General features: G+C 41.0%; 3 protein-coding genes across 3 annotated transcripts; all 3 read left to right on the plus strand.

The window, feature by feature from the left end:
• Positions 1-3,707: 3,707 nt before the first annotated feature.
• LOC115912467 (arylacetamide deacetylase-like 4) lies at positions 3,708-8,570 on the plus strand. Its single transcript, XM_030964043.1, has 4 exons — positions 3,708-3,890; positions 4,261-4,477; positions 7,418-7,481; positions 7,796-8,570. Exons 1-4 carry the CDS (start codon positions 3,708-3,710, stop codon positions 8,568-8,570), a joined length of 1,239 nt encoding a protein of 412 aa, XP_030819903.1.
• Positions 8,571-10,805: 2,235 nt separating this feature from the next.
• On the plus strand, positions 10,806-15,332 carry LOC115912468 (arylacetamide deacetylase-like 4). The gene is made up of 4 exons (XM_030964044.1): positions 10,806-10,982; positions 13,151-13,367; positions 13,745-13,808; positions 14,558-15,332. Exons 1-4 carry the CDS (start codon positions 10,806-10,808, stop codon positions 15,330-15,332), a joined length of 1,233 nt encoding a protein of 410 aa, XP_030819904.1.
• Positions 15,333-16,656: 1,324 nt separating this feature from the next.
• LOC115912387 (arylacetamide deacetylase-like 4) lies at positions 16,657-21,367 on the plus strand. The gene is made up of 4 exons (XM_030963917.1): positions 16,657-16,833; positions 17,900-18,116; positions 19,255-19,318; positions 20,593-21,367. The coding sequence occupies exons 1-4, from the start codon at positions 16,657-16,659 to the stop codon at positions 21,365-21,367; spliced, it is 1,233 nt and encodes a 410-aa protein (XP_030819777.1).
• The last annotated feature ends 791 nt before the right edge of the window (positions 21,368-22,158 follow it).

Below are 22,158 nucleotides of genomic sequence, written 5' to 3' on the forward strand. Positions count from 1 at the left end.
GGGCATATTAAACCATCTCACAGATGAGAAGACCCAGGCTTACAGGTATGAAAAGCTCTGAGGTGCCTTCAGTCAGTTGTTTACATAATGTGAAATGGAGAAATGTGAACTGAAGTATGGCAAGTTCCTCCCATGCTCGAAGTGGTAAAAACAAAGTCAGTTAAAGTACTCTACAGATTCTAATAATTGTTCTGCTCAATTACCTAGAGGAAATAAGAATAATTTTTAAAAGCAAGGCAAATTATATTTACCAGAGTGTTTCACTTTGAAATGAACATTAAAAAAATAAAGAACTCTATCAGAAGCTATTATTTCTGGGTTTAAATTTTCTTTGTAATATGTTATTTTTTCCTGTTTTCTGCTCCTGGCTATACCTGCTGCAATCAATACTCAGTCATCACAGCTGACTACTTTACAATGCTTTAGTTACTCATCATAGTATTTCCTGTGTTACACAGAGAAACTCTGCAATAGTCAACTGACTGCAGGTTAGCAGTGCTGGAAACAGCCTGCAACACAAGTGAAATGTGTTGTAATGTTTTAGAGAGACTTCACAAGAAAACCAATAACTCAGGACAGTCACAGAATTCATTGGCACCAACTCCCCTGAGTGCTCCTGCCTTGCAAACCCAACAGTGTTGGGTTTGTCAGCTCCTGCCTCTTCCACTAATAATTAAGGGGAAGTTGATGAGTTTTACACATTCTCAGCTTACAAAGCTATGTGTGAAGCTTTAGAAAATCCACAAAACTGAGTCTTGGGAAAACCTGAAAAAACCACATTTCTTTGAATAGGTATCATTTATTGTACTTCCCCTTCCCATCATTACTATAACTATTAGAAATATGCTGAAAAAAGAAGAGAATGAATTTTAGAATGCATAAATGGAGACTTGCTGATGAGAAAATGGGAAGCATTTACCCAACTATTGTCAATTCTGTTCTCATCAAGCACTACATTAACCAATTAAACTCCAGCAACACCAAGTTCAATGAATAAAGAATCATTTTGTGAGCTCTGAGAAGCTGTTTTATAACAATAAAGAACCACATGAGGCTCATAACTCTCATTACAATGTCAAACTCCACACTGTGTTCATTTTCTCTGGTTTAGTGGAATCTCATCAACATTTAGTTAGTGCAAGGCTGTTCTCATCAATAGGTAAAGACTTTGTGGAAATTGAGGTTTGGGATGAGTTTGCTGAAAAACAAAAATATGGCTTTAGCAAAACACATCAAACACCCACCATTTAAAGAACAACCTCTCTACTTCCAGTTAGAGAAGAAGCCTTTTTGTTTGTAAAGATACAAGGTACTCATTTCATGCAGTGGATTCAAATGAAATAAAAACATTCTTTGGATATTTACCACCTCAAAAACAACTGGGAAAAAAACCCCACTGAAAACCTCACTGACTGTTTTGCAACAACTTGAGAAGCTGACACTGACCATAGATTTCCTACCCATCCTGTGGGCACAGGAATGGCTGGCCAGACTGGAAATAGATGAAATATATGGAATATAAAGCACCAAGTATCACCACACAATTGTCAATATAAACATCCCCAGCAGGACCAAGCAGCTTTAAGACCATGGGATTTGCTTGATTCTGGAAAAATTTGGACATTGAGTTAACAGGACAAGGAGGACTGGAGGTGCAAACAGCACAGAGTTAGAACATGCTCGAAGTTCACATGCTGATTATATTCCACCAGTATAACATACTAAGAGATTAAAACCATAGGATATTATTTTGAAACCTTGATTCACCAACATTTTTTTAACAACATTCTGTAATGCAGAACTGAAAGATTTTTGTTCAGATTGTCATGACTGTACAACAGATTCTGTCGGTAACTGCCAGGGCCTAACAACAAAAAGCAAATGAACAAAAAACTCCAAACTGTCCCTTTGTAAATTTATTTTTACATAAAAAGACAGTAAAGCAATTTCCCTCCTGCTCTATCAGGTCCATCAAGGTTTCAAAACAGAGGTGGCATGTGTGAGGTGTTTTGGTTTTGATGAAAGCTGATTAATTACTGACTCACTGAATAGGAGAAGAAATCTTGTGTCAGAACAGTGTCAGCAAGAGCTCATAGAGGTAACATCAGACAGACATGTGCTCTTTGGTATAAGGCTTTCATAATCTGATCACATGAATAGCATGTGTTTAATTGCCTTTGGTCACCTTTAAAAGTTTCATTTATTGCCACTGAAGTCCTAAGTAGCTTTAAGAACTTTTTATTCTTCATTAAAGGTTCTTTAGAAAGCACAGAAATTGCCTCCTCTGAGGACTCAAATATAAGAAATCATCAAGAATGCTGAAATACAAGATTCAGAGCTGATATTCATGTGAGAATTTATTTCAGGATATTTTGACTGATGGCACAGACATCAGAAATAAGCACTTAGTTAAACTGTGCTGTTCTTACAGGAATATATGGCAAAACCAAGCCAAATCCCCACAGGCTGTGCTATAATATCACACTGCAGGGAAACATTTCTAGAAATAATAACCACAAACACCACTGGGCTGCCCCAGCTGTGCTACAGAGCCCTGTGGAGAACATCTGATGAACTTAAGACAAGCTGAGCACTGGCCATGGGCATCTGGCTTTGGCTTCAATACTCTACAGTCTAATATTTTAACTACTTGTATCCTAAATTTGTGCTCTGTGGAAGGGAAAGGCTCCAAACCAGCCAATCTCAGCCCAGAAAAGGCTCTAATGATCTCCCTATTTCACAAACATTGACACAGATTTATGATGTTGCTTCATCCCACACACCCTTACCTTCACAAGCCAATGTTGTGCAAATCAGCTGTCAGTGTTACTTTGATTTAAATATTGTGCTAATGAAACTAAAGACTAAATCAGTTTTCAGACTGGAATTCCACTTTAAAAGCCAAGGCACAAAATGTTTGGTGACTGTAAATTTTAAATAATGTAGAAAACATTAATTCTAGTAAGAAGAACACAAACCAGAAAAATTACTTCACCAAACAACTGCCACCAACTGTTGCCAATCCCTCACAATACATATGTATTCATATGCAAACAAGAATTACAGTGAATATGAAACTTTGAGGGTTAATTGCTAAAAAGCTTTTACCAGCAGCAACAGTGGCTTCAATCTACAAACATACCCTCAAGTGTCTGGAGACACCTTTGTGTACATTCAGGCTTGCACTGATTTAAAACACAGAGCAAATATACTCTTGTTTAAACATAAATTAAAGCATGAATGTGTCATTCCCCTATGAAACAGAGTTTTTAAAAAATGTGGATTTGAGTATTTTTCTTCTCAGAGAAGTGTATATATGCTTTGATGACAAATGCAAGTAGCCCCACATCACTAAAATTTAACACTGCAACAGGAATGCCCATCCAAAATGAATCCACTGCAAACCAAAAAGACCATCTTCAAATCAAGGCCCCTCTGAATAATAATTTCTCTGTTCATAGTATTAATCACTTCCATAGAGTTTGAATCCCACCTTTTGTAAAGGGTATAAAGAAAGCACCCAAGTGTTGTGAATAGTATCATTAGCAAAAGAAGGGTGGAGAAAACTGCATTACATTGCATTGCAACATTAATAAACATTTAATTTCTGCATATGAACTGAGCACTCAGTCTTCTGTGAAGACACCTTAGATGCACTTGAAAACAGAGCTTAACCCAGTTTTTTTTCACTCCTGTTTTGAAGTGAAATGGCATCTGTTTCTACAACTTTAGCAATTTTGGGAATGTTTTTTATTTCTCCCGTTTTAATACCAGCACTGTTTTGGGGGGTTGTATTATATGATCTTTTCAACACAGAAATGCCCCCTGGAATTGAGCAACCTCTAAAGCTTCGTTTTTTCCACTGCTTGATGATCACAACCATGGTCGTGGTAAGTTAAATTTCTTAACCTGGGGATTTCACTTTTGCTTAGGTAGGATATTTGGGAGCAGGAGGGAAATGGCTTACTTAAGGGAAAAAAAAAGAAAAAAAGCAATTCATGTTCCTGAAACCTGTAAGCATTGATATATGAATCCAAAACACAGTAAATTAACTCATAAAATTAATATGACTAATCTTAAAAGCTTCTTTAGATTTTTCAGTCAAACTCCAGCCATTTTATGCTGGGAAACTGTTTTATATGAAAATTTAAAACAAATACCTAGATGTATCCTGTACACATTGAACTGCATGTACATAGAATAATGTACTGTTCAGAAACAAGGCAACATTACTCCTTCCAAATTCTTTCTTTTCAACAGGGAAAGATTTTGGAGAAGCTGGGGATCTGCAATGATTTAACCATACTGCGAGCAGCGGTCAATGGGATACCTCCATGGAGAGATTCCAAACTGCTTATCAAAGATCTCACAGTAGATGAGGTACCCTTGAGGATTTATCAGCCCAAAAGCCCACCCACTGGCAAAAGAAGAGGAATTCTCTATTTTCATGGAGGCGCTGGCACATTTGGGAGCATTAGTAAGAAATGGGCAAGTTTTATTTTTCAAGTCAAATCCAAACCTTTACATTTTTGCCTTCAGGCATGTGTCAGTCAATGTCTGCCCTGTCTTTCCCAGTGTCATCAGTCTTTGCTCAGCGCAGACTGGAAAGTATTTGTGGAATGAACAGTCTCCTGTTAAAGGGAGTCCCATCTCTGCTTCCTTTGGGCAAGAGATCCAGAAAGCAGTGCTTAGGTGGGAGAAGAGTGTTAGGAATGAACAGCATTAGTATTAAATTAGTTGGAGGTGGAAAATGGACAGAGGGCATTTGTGTGCTTTGAGTTTGTGGCACAATAAAACACCCATCTGGAGAGTTTCCTCCCTCGCTGCTCTCAGCTCTCAGTGAGGGATGCTGCTCTACTAAGACTACCCTATCTTACATAAAATATATAATATGGGTCCAAGGAAGGATTTAAATAAATTTTTAAAAATCTGTAAATAAATTCCCATTCATGCAAACAAGGAATCCAAATGAATGAAAATATAAATAATGAAGAAGCAATTTGGGGGAGTTTGATTTTTGTGGTGACATGTCACAGGATACTCGTTCTTTTCCAGAAAGGGAGACAAGCCTCCTCTCAGCAGCTGGGAGTTCAGCTCCCTGAGTGCTCTGGATCTCCTTCTGAGCAGCTAAGGCTCTGAGTGCCTCCTCTGCAAGCCAAGGTCCCTAACATGGAAATCTGAACTTCATTCCAGGGGTCAGGCAGTGCAATTTGAGGCGTTTGAATCCTTTACTGTTTCAAAGGGTAGGTCTGCACTATACTGGGCAGGCTTGAATTTCCTGGCATCCTTCAGCCCCGTGCATGAATCACAACATAACTCCTGTGCCATAGGTTCCCCTCTGCACTGGGGCACAGATAACTCACCCTGCTGTACTCAGGGCACAGGAGCCTGGGGGGAGTGCCAGGCTCATGTCTGGAGTTAGTCTGGGTGGCAGTGAGGACTCCAGGGATGGCAGGCACTCTGTGATCTCAGTGACAGGTGAATTCCTCTCAGTAGAAGGAAAAAACACACCACAAGTTGCTCAGTGAGTCCCTGTTCACGTGGCATGGCTTGATGTAACAGCCATACCTGTACACAGAGAGCGGGACCTGACCTTTGGCTTCAATTCCTTTTGGTGTTTGATAACAGGAAAACAACATGATGACAAGCTTTCAGAAGGCCTTTGGGAATCTCCAGCCTAGGAAGCCTGAAGTCTGCAACCAGCAAATTAGCAGATGTGACACTGAAAAGAGTCAGTGGACAGATAACTATGGCTTATTCCCCAAATGGATGTCATACTTCACAAATCCTAGAATTGTTGAATAGTTTGTGTGGAAGGGACCTTAAGTCTCATTCCAAGTCCTCGCCATGGGCAGGGACACCTTCTGCTATCCCAGGCTGCTCCAAGCCCTGTCCTTGAACATTTCCAGGGACAGGGCAGCCACAGTTGCTCTGGGCATCCTGTGCCAGGGCCTCACAACCCTCACAGGGAAGAATTTCTTCCTAATATCTAATCTAAACCCACTCTTTATCACTTTCATCAATTTAAGTTTTTTAAGTCAGCAAATACATGAATAAAGGAGACTGAGTTGCTAAAACCCACTTTGATTTCCAGAAGAGTCTCCTAGAGGCTACACATCCATGACACAAGAGGGAAGGTCTTTCATTTGAATTACAGCTGATTGAAAGACAGAAAAAAGATGGGTTATGGGAATTTCCTGTGAGATTCCCATAAGGAGATCTGTACTGGGAGCAGTGCTAATCAATTTATTCAATCAATTTATTCAAGCAGAAAAGATGGTGCAAGGTGATGTGGTATTAAATCCTTTGAGGGTCATAAATGGATGGCTGAAAAACTGCAGAATGTCTTTATGACAGCAGAGGATCACAATAAAATGACAGGAGAAATGGCATGTAGACAAGTCAAACAGATGAACAGAGCATTCTGACCTTATAAATGAAGCAATGGACTCCAAGCAGGAGCAGGAAGGAGCTCTTGGGACTATGGTAGGAAGTCACCTGAAATTCTTGACATAGTGCACAGTAGCAGTCAAAAAGCAAACAAAAGGCAAACAATTATTAGTAGGAAAGGAAAGACAAAACAAGAAACTTTTTTATGCCACTGTAATAAATCCATGGTGTATCTAAATACAGTATAGTGCTTACAGTTCTGTTTCCCACTCCTCAAAAATGATAAAGCAGTACTGGAAAGACTTGGAGAGGCTGCCCAGGTGAGAAAAATGCTTCTGTGCAGAGAATATGTGAATGAACCATGACTCTTCAGGCTGCAAAAGGTGCATAAAGACAGATCCACTAAGTGACTATAAAATCATGAGAAGCAAGAGAAGTTAAACAGGGAAGGAGTTATGCACCATTTCTTACAGTACAAGAATTCCACCATGTGGAAGCAGTGAATGCCAGCTACAAAAGGAGCGACTAGAAATGGCTCTTCACACCTTTGTAGGCAAGTGAGAGAACTCCTCCTTGCACAAAGCTGTTATGGTTAAGGTTAAAATCATGGGCTTAACAAGTGGTTTGGGTAATTCACAGAAGAAATGCTAATCAAGGGCATTAGGTATAATGACAGCTTCTGTCTCAAAGGAGCACCCTGAGCCTCAAATTCCTGTATGCTCCTTATTCCTGTTTGTCCTCAGCTTACACTCTCCTTTTGTTGACCACCAATTGAAATGTGAGACCATACCAGACAGATTTCTGTGTTTCCTCAATATCACCATCCTTACATGCTTGTGTGATGCCCTGAGAGCCACTGGCCAACAGAAAATGTATTAATGTGTAAAGACCACATTCCACAGCACGAGTTCCTTATCAGTCTTGTCTTGCAGTGCCTTCCACGTAGCACATATTCAGGGATCTGTATTTTCATTTCTAAAGGATATTTGATTTTCAAATCATCATTTCTGCTGAACTCTCTCTCTAGGAGCCTTTGAAAGAGTATGCCGCTATATGGCCAAAAAATGCAACTCAGTGGTTGTGTCTGTTGGGTAAGTGCTATTTTGCCATAGAAGTATTTATGGGAATACAGCTCTCAGTTGAAACTCTTCTGAAAAATATGCTGAAAATATTTACTGTTTTAGATCACATCCCTATTTTTCACTTAAACCTTTCATTTAATTTAGAAATGTGCTTATAGGCAAAGTATTCTAAAATAGCTGTAGCATCATTAGTTTGGCCTTCCAATCTACATTAGTTAAACCCAAATATAATCTTTAAAATTCAGAAAAAAAGTCTGCATAACTACCACAGCAACTACAAACAACACAAATTGAATGTTTGTAACTCCACTTTGACATTTCAGGTACCGTCTGGCTCCTGAACATCCCTACCCAGGGCAATATTTTGACTGTCTCAATGCCACCTTATACTTCATGAAGAATTTAAAAGAGTATCATGTGGATCCTGGTCTCATCATCATTAGTGGTGACAGCTGTGGGGCTAATTTTGCTACAGTTATTTGCCAAATACTGCTGAATGACAGAGATCTGCCAAAAGTACGTGCTCAGGTCCTGCTTTATCCAGGACTCCAGGGGCTGGATTTCCACTTGCCCTCCTACCAGCAGAATGCTTTTGTCCCCATGTTATCCCGGAAGATGATCATCTACTTCTGTTTTCGTTACCTTAACAAAAAACCCACATTTTGGAAAGAGATTCTACAAAACAGCCATGTTCCTGATAGTATGAGACACCAATATAAAAAATGGGTAAGTGCTGATCTTATTCCTGATGAATTTAAGGTTAGAGGCTATGTACCAACAAAACCTGCACCATATAAACCTGAAGTCCATGAAGCTATCAAAGAAATTTTAGCAATAACATTTTCCCCACTATTAGCTGAAGATTCCATTATTTGCCAGCTCCCTGAGTCCTTTATTGTGACCTGTGAGTTTGATGTGTTGAGGGATGATGGTCTGTTGTACAAGAGGAGACTAGAGGAAAATGGTGTTCGAGTGACCTGGTATCATTGTGAGAATGGCTTCCATGGAATTTTAGCCTTTTTTGGCTATGGGATTTTTTCCTTTATATCTGGAAATAAGATAATGGACAGTATGGTGAATTATATAAACAGTTTATAGAAGTATTTTTCAGAAGAAAGATGCAAGTCATGCAGTATCTCTATGAATTTACACTTGGCAAGGGATATAAACACCTTTGATTTATCGTTTGCATTTTGACTGCATTTTGTAGTTTCTGATTTCTGCTTCTGTAGTGACTCTCAAACAAATGTTATTATTTGAAGTGCCACTATTCTAGAAAATATTCTTGTCAAAACAATAAGAATGAAGTGAAAAAGGCAAGGCACCTAGCACATCCTGTTTCACTAAAACCACAGCAGTTCAGTATCTTTGCATGGCTGGCCCACACTGAAGGCAAGAGACAAGACTCTCCATGAAGATACTTCAACAGCCCAGAAATGCTGACAACAACAACTGAGGTCTGCTTTGGCCCTTGTGACAGACAGGAGGTGTTGATGGTATCAGATGGAGAACTCAGCTCCTACGAAGTCTTACAGCAGACACTGAAATTGCAGCCATGAATTTAATTTCCAGGTTAAGTCTCTACAAAAACTACCCTGCTCCAAAAACAGGGAAGTCAGAAGGAAGGCTCTTGTCTGGAAGAGAAATCCTAATCTGGCATTAGCATGAGTTTGATTTTGTTTGGGATCTGAGAAATGATGTTTCATTTTGGAACTTCATTCTCAAACTGGAATCTCTGAACTTCAATGAGTGTGTGGATATCAGAGAAGTGCAGAGATAAGACTTTCCCATAACCCTTTTTTTCTTTCAAGATTATCTTATGCTCAAGGTTACCTGTTCTGCTGTGTTGAAAAAAAAATCTGAAAATCACGTAAAGAAGGCAGAGAAGCACAATTTTATCCATATTATCACTGTAATGCTATGGTGATTCTGTGATGCTTTCAACAACAACAAAATAAAAAACCTGCACTGCAAATATTTCTGTTATAAGAGTGGGAGTTACATTTGCTAAATGCATACTGACTAATGAACACAACTGAAACCCCCCTCCTGTGGTGAAAGGAACAACACAACACAGGCAGGCAGACACCACAATGCTGCTGCTTTTACCTGGTCACACCTGTGATGTGGTCAGTAATTAACCTACCAAACAACCGGATATAACCACACAACTGTGAAAACACAATACAAACTGAAAATCCACAAATACCGCTGGATGGACTTTTTTTTTTACAAATCTGGGCTTTTGCTGATTTTTGAAACAAGATTTCCTTCTACTTCAGAATATTTTATTTATTTTATGATGACCATGTGCCCTTTTAAAAACACTCAACTTCCCACTAGAGAAACAATATGAAATTAATTTTTTATAAAGTTTTGTAATTAAAATAACATGGTACTTTCCCCCCATCACTTATAATTTGACTTTACAACAACAACAATTTAAAAAAACCCAAGCCCCCACATTGCCACCTAATAAGGTTAGATTTTTTACCTCTTTTCTTTCCCCATGAATTTGCCATTTAAATGTTCTGACAACCTAGTTGTTTGAAGAGTTGCAGGCTTAGATTCACAATTAATTTATTTGCATCATTTAAAATACACCTCCTCCACATTAGCACAATCCTACTCCTCATCAAGAACCAGATAAAGCAGTTTGATTCAGAACTCTTTAATCATTGGTTATCTTAAGTCATTCTCAGCTGTATTTCTTGCACATAGAGTTACTGAAAGTTACCTGCAACAGGGTCACCTAATTATGAAGCTAAAGTCAACCTCCTGTGGCTTTTTAAAAGCATGTTCTTCTGTTAGAAGAAAGCACAAATACTAAAAAGAACTGAGATTTGGGTAATGACAGAATTTTCTAATGCACCTTTCCAAAGAGCACTGGTGACAACCCCTTTGGCCCTTTTGAGTGACAATCATCACATGCAGGTTCCCACTCCTGAGGAAACTCTCCAGATGGGTGTTTTATAGTGCCACAAACTCAAAGGACACAAATGCTCTCTGTCCATTTTCCACCTCCAACTAATTTAAATCTAATGCACTTCAGTCCTAACACTCTTCTCCCAGCTAAGCACTGGTTTCTTGCAAAAATTCCAAAATGCTGCTGGCGTAGATCTACTGACAAATCAAGGACTTTGACCAACTTATCTTTTGTGAGATAACAGGAATGGGGGGGGAAAGAAAGTGGGAGAGGGAGATACCTGCTAATGTATTTGTGAAAGGGAGGAGAAAGGTTTTTACTGGAGCAAACAAAGAATCAGGAAGTAACAGGACATATATACTGGAAAGTCAAATCAAAGATATCTCAGACCACTGCAGTTCAGCATAATGGCAGTTGTACTCACAGTGCTGGTGTTATTCTTAGCTGGTTTTCTTGCTTCATTTATATTGTTGGTCATAGGGGCAATTAATTTTGATTTTTCCAACTCAGAAATTCCTCCTGGAGTGACTCAGCCTGCAAAGCTCCGAATCATTCATATAATTTTAATATGCACAGCTGTGGTGGTAAGTGAACCTGGTGTTATTTCTGGGGGAAGAACAGAGAACCTGTAGATTTTAAACTTACTACTGTGCTAGAAGCCTGCATGGAATTATGTTCTGGAGAGGAGAGCAGGGTATTGCTGTCATGCTGCATGTTTTATTGAGCTGAGTGTTGCTAAAGAAACTTTTGCCAGACTATTGACACTGCACTGCTCTAATCCAGTCCTGCCCAGCTCTATCTTAGGAGGTACCTAAATGCTGCCTTAACACAAGTGTGTGAAAGTCTGACTGTGCTTCTGCCCTGACTCCAGCTGACCTAGCAATCACTTGATTTATTATGTTTATCCATGTTGGATCATTTGTATTTCCATTCTTGGCTCAGACTATACCAGATGTCTCTGGCCTGTGCTTTCAAGCTTTTCGTGGGCATGGGGATGAGAATTCTGTATTTATTTTGAATATGAAGTGAGAAGCTGAACATTTCAGAATTGGCTTTGAGAAGGAAAAGTTTCTGTCACACACGTGACAAAATCAGGTAATGTTGCTCAAGAGGAGCTGAAGGAATTCTTCTGCCCAAAGCACATTTATATAACTCCTGCAGCAACTAAGCAGGATTATCTGATGGGAATGAGGGGCTCTGACCAGCCCAACTTCTCCAGGTGAAGCAGCCTATAAAATGTGTGGGAAGGTAATCAGTCTCCAAGAGCAGCACTCAACATCTGGTGAGCTCTGCTGACAGAGGAGCTCACTGAATCACAGGTATTTCTATGTAATGACAGGTGATGCTCTGATGAGACATGGCACTAGACAGGAGGTAACAGAGGCTGTGCATATAATTACTAAATTAATTTAATGGAATATCTGCAAAGAGATACAATCTATTTAAAATTTAAAAAGGAAATCAAAGAGAAAAAATTTCTCTGTTATAAATATTCTAGATTATGGTCAACCATAGTAAGGAATATATATATATATATATATATATATATATATATATATATATATATATATTCTCATGCTTTGGCTGCACAGAAGTTGTAATTAGAAAGAGATTATATCACTTAAGCATCTGGAAAAGCCTGTTCTCTTTTAATCATCAATCCACTGCCCACCATAAACCAGCATTGTATGCTGCAATGTAAGCAACACAGGGTGAAAGAAAACAAACAAGTTGAATGTAAAAGTTAAAATATCCTTGGTATTGTTCCATTCCTGCTTGGAAAATAGCAAATACAAAAGAATAGATCATTTTATCATACAACTGGAGACACTAAGACTAGTTTCTGTAAAAAATTAAAATCAATACATTGCAAAATGTCTTAAGTTTCTTCACAAAATCTTTCCTCAAGATCAGGCATGAAGAATATTACAAATATCTGGAATCGCTGAAAAAAAAGGCTTTTTGTAGATAAACATATTGAGAGTTATGACACTACCAACAATCCATGCAAATGTGGCTGGCTAATAAGAAATATTCATAACAGAATCTTGAGTAATATGAACTTGATCCAAATATTCCTAAGGACCAAAGTACTGACTGGCATGGCTGAACAATGCATTTCAAAACAGAGGATTTGCCTTTTATTTATGCAAAGTTATGTTGGAGCACTAGCTCTGATTTGTATTCATTTTCTGGTACCTGGCAAATACCCCTGTGGCACAGAGAAGTTCATTCCTACTAAATATGTCAGGATCTTCTTGTCAGTGCATGGCACACATCAGTGAGACTTAGGAAATGGATCAGAAAACAATTGTCAAATGTATTCTTAACTTAGTCAACTCTACTTTGGGCAAGTGCCTGCACCATGAAAATCAGCACCAGAATGATCATCTTTTGCTATGTTTCCACATAATCTGGGGGGAAGGATAGAATAACCAGTGAAAACCAAACTTGCTTTCACTGTTAGGTAAAGGACCTGCTGAGGAAGCAGATGATTCTAGCTCCCCAACTTTGTTAATGTTGCATTGTTTGGGATTCTGTTCTTTGTTCATGTAACTCTCTCATAACCCCTCCTGATGCTGTTGTAACTTGTTCAGTTTTCTCCCATACCTGTACAACTATTCCATTCGTTTATTACTGCCCTAAAAACACATGACTTAGGCACTGTGAGTTCACTGTCCACACAGTTCCTTTCCTTTGGAAAGCACAGGGTCTCTTGAGTGAGCTCTCTGTTCTCTTTGCCTTTGAACAGGGAAAGATTCTGGAAAACTTTGGCATCTGCACTCAGGTGAGCTTTGTGCGGTACGTGCAAGGAAGAAAGACTCTGGGGGCAGACCCAAAGCTCTTCATCAAGGATCTGTGGTTTGAGAAAGTGCCTGTAAGGATTTACCAGCCTAAGGCTCCATCTGCCAGCCAAAGGAGAGGAGTTATGTTTTTTCATGGAGGAGGATGGGTATTTGGAAGTCTTGGTAAGATATGTACCAGAAATATTTCAGTTAAAGAAATACATCCTTCATAAACAGTAAAGTTGGTTGTTTCTTGATCTGCAGCAGTTGCAAACTTTGAATATGACCACAGGTTCAATCTCGTAATTCTTGCTGCCAGAAGAAGGCATCTGCTGTGGATCATATGATTTTCCTTACAGGACAATGATATAAGGGGAAAAAATACTAAAATGGGAAGATGAGGAGGTACAAAAGAACTGAGGAGCTTTGTAGGAAGCAGCAGGGAAAAGTAGAGACCATTTCCTTCTTGCAATTCTTTGATTTCTCCAATAGATAACATTTCTTCTCTGGAGAGAAAATGCACCCCAACCTAAACCCAAACCCCACCAAATCTCTTTCAGAGACCCACGAAGAGCTGTGCCGCTTTATTGCCAGAGAAAGTGAATCTGTGGTTGTATCTGTGGGGTGAGTCTTTGCTCATGCTGATTCTGAGAGATTATTTCCTATAGTGTAAATATCACCTCCTGTCCCCTCAGTCACAGCAACAATCTCCTCAGAGAAATGTCTCTGTGGGACTTCTCAAGTATGTGATTTACAACTTCATTTGCTGTTGCTTGGAGACACTGAAGACTCACTTGGGCTGTTTTCACTGTCTGATTACATCACAAATTACACTTTGGGATATCTAGCTGGAAAATGAAGTTTTGAATGAATATTTTCAAATTCCAAATTCAAAACTGATTCTAAACAGATTGTGAGCTATGTGATCTCCTTAAGACTTATTCAAGGAAAGCCTGCTTGATGCTTAGAGAAGCACAGTGTGAATGACAAGCTAATACATTATCAGAATACTGGCATAATAGTTCAGATTACAAGGATATGTAACATAACTTTATGTAACAAAGATACAGACCAGAAATCATTGGTGTCCAAACCATGAAAAACTGAAGCAGAAAGTAACTGATTGTCAATAAAACCTACATTTAGTTGGCAGCTGAGTACTCCAGTGTTGTTAAAGACCTAATAGACATCATAAATAGATTATATCATAACAAAATAATCTGCACCACCTAATCTTATTGATGGTAATCCTATGGAGAGGAGACAAGAAAAACTTTGCAGAAATCAGGCTGTTCCTGGCTGGAGGAACCACGACTTTAGCAATATATTTAAAACTCATATTTCCTTCTGTTACATTTGTCTCCGTGTCCCAGGTACCGTTTGGCCCCTGAGCACAAATACCCCGCTGCCTACGAAGACTGTCTGAACGCCAGCCAGCACTTCCTGCAGCACCTGCAGCACTACGGCGTGGATCCTGCCCGGGTCACTGTCTGCGGGGACAGTGCTGGGGGCAACCTGGCAGCTGCTGTCAGCCAGACCCTGGCAGGCAGGTCAGACCTGCCCAGACTCCGTGCTCAGATCCTCATCTACCCAGGCCTTCAGGCCCTGGACTTCAATTTGCCATCCTACCAACAGAATCGGGGAGTCCCTCTGCTCTTCCGGGAACGTGCTGCTTTCTACATGTTGCAGTATCTGAATGGAAATGCAACAAAACTGGAAGAGGTCTTGGAAGGTTCCCATATTCCTCCAGATATTAAATTAAAGTATCAAAAGTGGGTGAGTCCAGACAACATCCCTGAGGAATTTAAGGTCAGAGGCTACAAACCTCGTGTGCTACTTGACTGCACAACTGAAGTTTATGAGACAGTGAAGAGATTCTGTGAGCCCACGCTGTGCCCACTGCTGGCTGAAGACACAATTATCCAGCAGCTGCCAGAATCTTTCATCCTGACCTGCGAGTACGACGTGCTGAGGGACGATGGCTTGTTGTACAAGAAGAGGCTGGAGGACAATGGGGTTCAAGTGACCTGGTACCACCTTGAGGACGGATTCCATGGGATCATAAACTCATTTAATAGTGGCTGGTTGTCATTTCCAGCTGGAAAAAGGGGCCTTGACAGCATTGTGAATTTTCTAAGAAGCTTATAGCAAGATTTTTCTTTGTTTCTGTAAGAACTGCCAAATTTCTGTGGTCTTTTATGCTTCTAAATTCCATATAAGAAGTTCATATAGGACAATTTGTTAATAAGCATTTATGCCAGTGTGATCACCATAAAAGACATTTCAAGAATAGTTTCTTTTAGTGCTGTTTGAAGTAGTCCATGTGCAGTCTGCCTATTTTAATAATCTGTTTGGACTAGACACTTGTCCAGCACAAGTGCTGGTGTCTCAGTACATATAAAAAATGCAGTAAAATTTTAAGCCAACATCTAGTCTGACCTGTTTTATTCAATTACAGTCAACTATTTCATTCTTCCTAGAAGTATGTGTTTTGGCAAAGAAATACACTGACATTACAGTGCTATAATGCACAGCCTGTACTCTCTGCTACACGTAGCACCTGAGTTTAAGAGTCCCAATTTGAAGGTATCTCTTGGCTAGGCAATCAGTATTTTATACTCAAAAAAATGAAGTCACATTAGCTAACTTGACTTTTAGAAATGTAACTGTTCCCAACAGAAATACTCTATTGACAGCTTTCTTTAAATCACAATGGAGAAAATGCTTTAAGTGTTTTCTTATGTTTATCAAACATACAAAAATCACCAGCTGAAAAACTTGTTGTTGTGTGTGCGAAAAACTTGTTCTTGTGCTTGAATAAATTCCTAGAATCACAGAATGGTTTGGGTAGGAAGGAACATTAAAGATCATCTCATTCCAAAGCCCTGCCCTGGGCAGGGCCACCTGGTCAACCCAAGGTTGCTTCAAGCCCCAAATAATCTAACAATATAGGACTGATGCATTCACTGTTGCAGAGTCTGTTACTTACCTTTTGCCCCCCATGCCTCCCTTCTTCCCATTTTCTTTTCTAAAAGTCCCTGTTAAAGGTATGTATTCCAAACCACGCAAAGCATGCCCACGATGCAGGAAGTGAATGTCCTGGCTGCAGATCAGCTGCCATGAATATTTTAATCTCCACATTCACTGGCTCTCTGTCATGGACTAGAACTTCATTCAGGAATCAGCTGCAGTCTTTGGGCACTCAGTTATCACCCACAATCCAACAATTCTGTACTTAATACCAGACCCTTTATCAGTCCCACAATTACCATAAAGATAAACAGGAAATTAAACACATTTGACTCTTGTCCAATGTGATACCTGCTATCTCATTGCGCAACATTTCCAAGGACTTTAAAGTGAGCAACACCTGAGAGATCTCTTGCAACTGGGACTGCTCCAGGCCTTGCGGTTACCTGAAAAAGCCAATTCAAAGATAGGTGTGAAGACACATCACCTCTGGATACATGAAATGGCATTTTTTTATCTAGTGCCAGCGATACTGCTGGTGATTTTTGTTGCTTCATTCATATCAGCAATCATAAGAACAATTCAGACTGAGTATGCCAATTGCAGCATCCCTCCTGGAGTGAGCAACCCCGGAAAACTTGGACTTATTGTTGCTGTTTTGATTGTTACATCTACTCTGGTGAGTAGCTCTGCTGCAACTTCTGCGAGAAAGTTGTTAGATGTCAATTTCATTCTACGTGAATGAAATTAGTTGTTAGATGTTGTTAGACATTAATTTAATTCTACGTGTTAGATGTTGTTAGATATTAATTTCATTCTACGTGTAAATACCAGAATCCTGACAGCTCTATCAAGGATTAAATGATGGCTTTTCTCTTCTGGGGGCTGACTTGAGAGGACAGTGTTTGGAAAATAATTTCTGTTAGATCTCAGTCAGATTTTCCCTATTACATAACGATTAAGTCAATCATTAGAGCCCTTTATCAGCTGAGCTTCCCTAATTAAATTTAAAATTAAATATTCATAAAAAGTGAGATTGCTTTGATTTACACTTTAGCTAAGCACACATGATGTTTTTAGGCCATTCTTGAGGCTTTCCAGTAACATGGGAGGCTGGGTAATGGAAGTACCAGTAATGGGAGACTGGATGCTTTTAAAGAAGACAAAACCAGAAACCCCAGAAACCTTAGAGGGATGAGAGACACTTGGGAGTACTGGCAAGGCCTCCCTAAGCAGGAGCCTCATGACCAACCACCCCTTCACTCTCCAGGAGCCCCTTCACCAATTCCTGTCACTCTCCAGGAGGCCCATCACCAATTCCCCCTCACCAGCTGCCCTTCTCCTGGTGCCCCTCACCAACTACCCCTCACCATTTGCCCCTCACCAGTTGCCATTCTCCTGGTGCCCCTCACCAACTACCCCTCACCATTTGCCCCTCACCAGTTGCCATTCTCCTTGTGCCCCTCACCATTTGCCCCTCACCAGGTGCTCCTCACACCGTTCTCCCTTCTCCTGGTGCCCCTCACCATTTGCCCCTCACCATTTGCCCCTCACCATCTGCCCCTCACCATTTGCCGCTCTCCAGTTGCCCTTCTCCAGGTGCCCCTCACCGGGTGCCCCTCACCAGCTGCCCCTCACACGGTTCTCCCTTCTCCTGCTTCCCCCTCACCGGCTGCCCCCCTCAGGGCTGTCCGTGCGCGGTCTCCCCTCATCTCACCCCAGCTGTCCTCCCTCTCTCCCAACAGGGCAGGATTTTTGAGAAGATAGAGCTGTGCAGCAGCCTGACCATCAAGCGCCTCGTGTTCTCCGGGTGGAGGCCGCCCCCGGCCCCGGGGGTGCGGCAGGAGGAGGCTCGGCTCGGGGGGGTGCCCGTGCGGCTGTACCGGCCCCGCGGCCCCTCGGCGCACCCGCGGCCCGCAGTGCTGCTGTTCCACGGCGGCGGCTGGATCTCCTGCAGCCTCGGTACGGTCCCAGCCCGGCTCTGCCACCGGCCCACTGTCTCTGTTAGCTAGGCGGGCATTGCTTTAGTGTACACCCTGTGTTTGTGGCTGACAGAATTCCGGCCTTCACACAGACGCTGATGCAAAACTTTTTTGCCTGTTTATATACTTTTAGCGAGCAAAGGAATTGATGCCCGTTTGTTCTAAGTCACTTAATTCTCTTTCATGAATTGGTATTCTATCCTCTTTAGTCTTTTTAGTGTATTTTTCCTCTGGTAGGGATTTTCCAACATACTTTTGTTAGCTGCTGCTTCGGTTGGTACTGCCTTGATATGGCCCGGGCCCAGCTGCAGCCGCCACAGCGCCCCAGCACTGTCCCTGTTAGCCAGGCGGGCATTGCTGTAGTATAAATTACTTAATTCTCTTTCATGAATTGGTATTCTGTCCTCTTTAGTCTTTTTAGTGTATTTTTCCTCGGGTAGGGATTTTCCAACCTACTTTTGTTAGCTGCTGCTTCGGCTGGATCTGCTGCAGCCTCGGTGCGGCCCAGGCCCGGCTCTGCCACCACAGCACCCCGGCACTGTCCCTGTTAGCCAGGCGGGCGTTGCTTTAGCATAAATTACTTAATTCTCTTTCATGAATTGGTATTCTGTCCTCTTTAGTCTTTTTAGTGTATTTTTCCTCTGGGACTTTCCAACATACTTTTGTTAGCTGCTGCTTTATATTCTGGTTTCTACGAAATGTCCTTGAAGTCCATAAATTCTGCCCTTCTTGTATCCAATTTCCACAATACCCACCCACTCTCAGGCCTTGTTCTTTGAAGCATATCAGGGTTAGTTTGGCAAAACTTTTAAAAGTTTCAGTGATTTTCCCAATCAAGTCAACAATGATAGTTGCGTAAAGAAAGTTAGCTACATGCTGCTTAAAAGTGATTTAAGACTAGCACACTGCTTATAATTAATATACTGGTTATGATTAATTTAAAAAATAATTCAAAATTAATTAGAAAAGTTATATAACCTCCAGCTGCTGCATGGCTTAACTCTGGCTGGGCTTTCCCACACAGTGCTGTGAAGGGAGGAGGCACAGGGGAGGAGGGAAGAAGGACGAGGGGAGCTGGACTGTTTGTGGGCAGTAAAACATCCTTTGATGTGTTTCAGATTCCCATGAAAGGATCTGCCAGTACATTGCCAAGGAAAGCGGCGCGCTGGTGGTATCTGTGGGGTGAGTTACGGCCAGCTGCCCCAGAGAAGCCTTTTTGTCTCTTGTTACCCCTCAGCACTGCAGGGATGTGCAACTGGTGAGAATGCTCCTCATCAGGACCTGAGCACCATGATCCTCTTGAATCCCTTCCAACTTAGCATGTGATTTTCCCAGGATCCCAGGTGTCCAGACAGAATTGCAAGGGGGCTGTTTGTTTTTCATTTCTCTCCCTGCTCCATCAGCTAACAGTGCGGACACAGCCCACAGTAAGGTCCATGTGTGTCCCAACATAGAGCTATGCTGGCAGCACACAAAACCAAGGAATGCTTTCCAGAAGAGAGTTCCAATGTCTTGAGAAATGAGTAATAAACTGACTCAGAAGGTGACGAACCATTTAAATAGGTGTAATTACCTTGTGAACTTCAAAGAGCTTTCTAACAGTGAGAATCAAATGCTAGTAAGTAATAATACTACTAATTAGTACTATCAATACCAGTAATACTGAAAAATATAACTGTCCCAGTGATTTAAATAAAGAAAAAATAATTATAAAAATGAAATCTCCTAAGTAACAGTGAGGTGCAGATTGATTAAATTAGTTATTCCACAAACCAGAAGCAGTCTACACTAGAACAGAAAATGAAGTTACATCACTTAATTTGTGATCAGGGCTGCTCTCGGAATATCCCAACCACACTATGCTCTTGCAGCCCCATCCTATAGCTCTCACTTCTCTGTGATTACTCATTGGACAAATAACTGTTTAGTAGATAAAAAATACCTTCATGAGTTGGTTTTTCTGAGGGAAAAATTAGTCCAACACAGGGAGAACCAGGATGCTGTAGAAATTTTGTATTTACACTTACGACATTTCCTTCTGTTACTTTTGTATGGTGGTGCTCGCAGGGGTCTTAGGACAAGGGAAGAGATGAGAATCTTGACTTTATGTTTCAGAAGGCTGATTTATTATTTTATGATATATATTATATTAAAAGAAAGTGATATACTAAAACTATACTAAAAGAATAGAAGAGAGGATTTCATCAGAAGACTAGCAAGGAAAGAAATGGAACGATGTGACTGGCCAGAGAGTCTGAGACAACTGGACTGTGATTGGCCAGTAATTAAAAACAACTATATGAGACCAATCAAAGATGCACCTGTTGCATTCCACAGCAGCAGATAATCATTGTTTACATTTAGTTTTTGAGGCTTCTCAGGAGAAAAGATCTTAGCAAAAGGATTTTTCATAAAATATGTCCGTAACCCTTTTGCCGTCTCTGTCTGTGTCCCAGGTACCGTTTGGCCCCTGAGCACAAATACCCCGCTGCCTACGAAGACTGTCTGAACGCCAGCCAGCACTTCCTGCAGCACCTGCAGCACTACGGCGTGGATCCTGCCCGGGTCACTGTCTGCGGGGACAGTGCTGGGGGCAACCTGGCAGCTGCTGTCAGCCAGACCCTGGCAGGCAGGTCAGACCTGCCCAGACTCCGTGCTCAGATCCTCATCTACCCAGGCCTTCAGGCCCTGGACTTCAATTTGCCATCCTACCAACAGAATCGGGGAGTCCCTCTGCTCTTCCGGGAACGAGCTGTTTACTATTCTTTGCAGTACGTACAAGGGGACACATCAAATCTGGAAGAGGTCTTGGAGGGTTCTCATATTCCTCCAGACATGAGGCTGAAGTATAGGAAGTGGGTGAGTCCAGACATCATCCCTGAGGAATTTAAGGTCAGAGGCTACAAACCACACAAGCCCTCTGAATTCAAGCCTGGAGTTTTTGAGAAAGTGAAAAGACTCCGTGAGCCCACGCTGTGCCCACTGCTAGCTGAAGACACAATTATCCAGCAGCTGCCAGAATCTTTCATCCTGACCTGCGAGTACGACGTGCTGAGGGACGATGGCTTGTTGTACAAGAAGAGGCTGGAGGACAATGGGGTTCGAGTGACCTGGTACCACCTTGAGGACGGATTCCATGGGATCATAAACTTCTTTGATTATTGTGGTTTGTCATTTCCATCTGGGAAAAGAGGATTGGATAGGGTTGTTGAATTTATAAAAGGCTTGTAAAAAGAACTCTCCCTCATTATGCTTCTCCCACTAATGACTCTGCTTAGGCTCTCACACTTCAGGTAGTGCTGCTCTGCAAGAATGTGACACCTTCTGATGTGTAAAATACTAAGATCCATGAACTTCAAATTAACACAGATCTTTTCCTTGTGAGACTTCTGACAGATCAATCTTTTGACAGTACATTTTTTTCCATGTGCTCTTTTTTTTTCAAATTGGCATCTGATTGATTCCTTGTCTTTAATTACTAAATTATTTACTTCTATACAAATAATCTATGTGGAATGATTTGGATTAAATGTCATTCACTACAGCCAGCTTATTTGTGATGTCCATTTGCTAAGCTCCAAAGCCTGACTTAATTTATCTAAAAAGTATAAGCTGGGTAGATAGTGAGGGAGGGAAAACTCAGGACAAATAGGCAGAGATCAAGATCTCAGTGAGGAGATTGAGCAAATATTCCATGGCTTCCAAAGTAGCAGTGCAAGGCCAGAGTTGATGGGGCACACCTAGCTGGAGGCAAGTAAGGGCTGCTCTGATTTTGAAATAATTGTAGCTCTACAAAGTCCTTTTTAATTTTGCAAAGTCTCCACTATGCTTACAGAGGGTAGCATATAGTGTTGAGATGCAATGCTGACATCAGGATTTAGAAAGGCAGGAAGGATCAGTGAACTGGGCTCTTGGTCTCTGTGTACTGGAAGGTACAGGTTAAAGAGAGAATATGAAGGAAAATGTTTTCATGTTCTTCCAAAGAGTGTCCCCCAGTATTAACTTTTGCAGAATCTGTACTG

Source organism: Camarhynchus parvulus, chromosome 21, assembly GCF_901933205.1.
Source record: "Camarhynchus parvulus chromosome 21, STF_HiC, whole genome shotgun sequence".
Taxonomy (NCBI): domain Eukaryota; kingdom Metazoa; phylum Chordata; class Aves; order Passeriformes; family Thraupidae; genus Camarhynchus; species Camarhynchus parvulus.